Source organism: Enoplosus armatus, chromosome 20, assembly GCF_043641665.1.
Source record: "Enoplosus armatus isolate fEnoArm2 chromosome 20, fEnoArm2.hap1, whole genome shotgun sequence".
NCBI classification, from domain to species: Eukaryota; Metazoa; Chordata; class Actinopteri; order Centrarchiformes; family Enoplosidae; genus Enoplosus; species Enoplosus armatus.
The window spans coordinates 8766046-8769647 of record NC_092199.1 but is presented as its reverse complement, the minus strand read 5'-3'; the positions used below and the strand labels follow the sequence as shown (position 1 = coordinate 8769647).

General features: G+C 39.6%; 1 protein-coding gene across 1 annotated transcript; it reads left to right on the top strand.

The window, feature by feature from the left end:
* LOC139303053 (large ribosomal subunit protein eL19-like) lies at positions 1-2563 on the top strand. Its single transcript, XM_070926752.1, has 6 exons — positions 1-42; positions 1174-1280; positions 1383-1505; positions 1837-1957; positions 2074-2184; positions 2370-2563. The coding sequence occupies exons 1-6, from the start codon at positions 38-40 to the stop codon at positions 2494-2496; spliced, it is 594 nt and encodes a 197-aa protein (XP_070782853.1). The 5' UTR covers positions 1-37; the 3' UTR covers positions 2497-2563.
* The last annotated feature ends 1039 nt before the right edge of the window (positions 2564-3602 follow it).

The following is a 3602-nucleotide window of genomic DNA, read 5'->3' as shown; positions in this document are numbered from 1 at the left end:
TTCTATTTCCTTCGTGTCTATCAAGCTAGCGGCAGCCATGAGGTACGGTAGACGTTTAATATTTAAGAATGTGTTTTTATTCTGAGCAAACAATTTATAGAGTTGTTGGCTTTGTTATTTAAGACAAGAGGGAAGACTCAGACTCTGTCCTGCTTTGAGTAAAATCGTCTATTTCTACCAGAATGCACGTAGCAAGGGCCTATGTTGGAGAGCTAACCTAGCTAAGTTAACCAAGACATGTCACAACATGTTACTGAAACACCACAGGTCCTCCAATGCAGTCTTTTAGTGTGCTTGTTACAATTTGTAACACTGTTAGTACTGTTGAAGTACTGGAAGAAGCTGATTTAAGTTAATGAAATAAAATATACTGACTAGCTATAATAAAGAGATGTTTGGTTACGTGCTCTCTTCCTGCGTTTCGGTAGCGTATAATGAGTCCTCGCTCTTTCCAGTTGGCTAAATGGCTGACGTGAAGTTACCATTTCTTTGTCAGGCATTTTCATAGGGTGTTTTTCCTTTTTACGCCTGGAAGTTAAAGGCAAACCTGATGGTGGGCCTATGAGACTGTCTACCACGTGAAAATACTGCACACCTGTGAATCAGTCATTAATTTTGTCTGCCAACTCCTGCCAAACCTGATGTAGCTGAGCATAACAACTGCAATGGTCCTTTCATAAGCTATGACAGGTACCTAACAGTACTTGGGCATTGTGACCTTTTAGACAGGTGGGCGTGATTGTTAATTAAATGTCAGGTGTGCTTGTACCTGTCACATCGGTATCGGTGATGGCAACTACGTTCATGGTAATATAACAAAGATTTATGGTATTAGTATACTTTGAATTGGGGATTATGAGAATGACAGTTACAATAATAAAGTGAACTATTAAGCTAAAAAAGAAACATGGCACAGATACAAGTACAAATATAAACCTGTATTATACCCAATTTATATGTTCACTGGATTGATATTTTATGTCAATATAAGATCACAAAGAATTCAATGCTGAGAGTTGTTTTATGCAAGGAGTTGAAAATGTCAAAACAAATGAAATTTGTACTGTAATACACACACTATTGTCTTTTAGAATTTAAGTTAAGAGGGAATCTTTGAGGCCCCCGAACACTCTCCCATCCTGCAAAACTAATATATTCTTGTTGTTTATCCAGCATGCTCAGGCTCCAGAAGCGCTTGGCGTCCAGCGTCTTGCGCTGTGGCAAGAAGAAGGTGTGGCTGGATCCAAATGAAACCAATGAGATTGCCAACGCAAACTCCCGTGAGTTGTTTACTTTGCATCGGAAAGTTCTCTCTCTGTCGATTTGTTTGGCCTGGGCCTCATAGGTCAGCATCTTTTTATAGCATTGTGTTTGTACCACAGGCCAGCAGATCCGAAAACTGGTGAAGGATGGACTGATCATCAGAAAGCCTGTGACGGTTCATTCCCGCGCTCGATGTCGCAAGAACACCTTGGCACGCCGCAAGGGACGTCACATGGGTTATGGTTGGTAACTGATTTACAATTTCAATGTCCCTTTCCTTTTCCACATTTCTTTAAAGCACATAATACTTTAATTTACTTTAACAGATTCTACATTGAATCCTATGCTAGCATTATTTAGAGTTGTAGTTGCCCAATGGACATAACGAATGTTTATCACTTTAGCATTGTTTTTTTCAAAAATGTATAAAATTGGCAACTGTGTCTGCAGATTTTCAGGAATTATTAATTGAGTCTTGCAAATGGCAGTTGTTTAGTAGTGATATGAACATGAGTTGACACACTGCCATTTTATTTTTGTAATTTATTTAATTTACCATTTTCTCCTGCCCAGGTAAGAGAAAGGGTACAGCCAATGCTCGTATGCCAGAGAAGTTGTCATGGATGCGGCGCATGAGAATCCTCCGTCGTCTTCTCCGTCGCTACAGGGAGTCCAAGAAAATTGACAGGCACATGTAAGTGAGAATTTCAGCGCACATGGCTGGTGAATAAGCCAGTGTAGATTTAATTCAAATTTCACGAAGAGGCATCTTGCTTTGAGACTCCCTGAGGTATTTTCTTTTCCCTCCAGGTACCACAGTCTCTATCTGAGGGCCAAGGGTAATGTCTTCAAAAACAAACGCATCCTGATGGAGCACATCCACAAACTGAAGGCAGATAAGGCTCGCAAGAAGCTTCTAGCGTAAGTTGCTCCTTTTTTTCTTTTCTTTTTTGAGATTTTATCCATTTATGTGAATACATTTTCCTGCCATATCAAGCTTTTAGTCTTTCTAGAAGAGTCCATGCATAATGACATTTGTTCCATAAGTTCACTGTGTTACTGTCAAATTAATTGTCTTCTGTGTCCACCTCCCTTTACCCACCCAGTGACCAGGCTGAGGCTCGCCGTTCAAAGACAAAGGAGGCCCGCAAACGCAGAGAAGAGCGTCTCCTGGCCAAGAAAGAAGAGATCCTGAAGAACTTGTCAAAGGAGGAGGAAACGGCAAAGAAGTGAATCTAAATTGAAAGTTTTTCTTCTCAAATTCTCCTTTTTCTTGTTAATAAATTTGGATATAAGAGACTGTCATTGTTTTGTGATTGTCTACTGTAGTCTTGATGTTAGGAATTACACAATGTACAGTACAGGAGCTCTGTAGTTATCAATCCTATTGTGTAGTGCAGTGATCTCACCTCAAAGCAGTAACTTTTATTATTTCGGAGAAAGGTTAGTACTGTAATCTTGTTCATAAGAAAAGACTGCTGCATTTTTCTGGTAGGCATTCTCAACAGTCCAACAGGGGGCAGCAGAGCACCAGTATCAAATCCCACCATAACAACACGTCTACATTCATGTCAGTCTTCCAGATGTTCAAAACACTAAGATATCTACAGATTTTAATAATTGATCTTATCTATTTTGCCACTCTGCGTTTATTACCACATTAGGAATTAATAGCAACAGTTTTGTCACTGTGTGGAAATGCATCTTTTATGAGGCACTTTCAAAAAACATCCACATGTAATGGTTATTCCCTTGCTGAGGGAGGGAGTTTTTAAGTTCATAGAACATAGTTTATTTATACTGATTTTATTTTGGACCTACACTTTGTATCCATCAACCATTGTTTTAATTTAACATACAACCCTCAAAGACAGGGACAAGACAAGTTTGGGCCCTATGACTGCTGGTAGTGGAGCCCAGTGTGTTAATGGGGAGGGTGTCACTGTACAGAAACTCCTTATCATGCTGACTTTTTAAAGATTATTTGTTAATAATCTGTATTTGCACTATCTGCTCTTGGTTGTTTATTTATACAGATGATTGAACATACAGCACAGTGGTATCTGCCCATCACCGTCCAGGCTTGATGTCTTACACAGTTGTGTGTGTGTCTAACAGGAATTGTCTAAATGTTTTCTTCAAATCCCTCAACGTCCATTCTAGGTCTTCCTCTGTCTGTGTGTGTTTGGCTGTGCGCTTGCTAGTCTTTATGTGTGTGTGTCAGTGATGCATTTCATCCATGACTTATCAATTTATCCACTTAACTGTGTCAGCTATCATTTGGTATCAGTCACTTTGAATTCAGCTTGCGTTGACTGCACTTGACATGGGTGCGAAAC

Bases quoted from the DNA above. Each gene is read 5' to 3' on its own strand.
- LOC139303053 (XM_070926752.1), top strand. The intron at 1,281-1,382 runs GTGAGTTGTTTA...TTTGTACCACAG, and splicing joins GATTGCCAACGCAAACTCCC to GCCAGCAGATCCGAAAACTG. The intron at 1,506-1,836 runs GTTGGTAACTGA...TCTCCTGCCCAG, and splicing joins GGGACGTCACATGGGTTATG to GTAAGAGAAAGGGTACAGCC.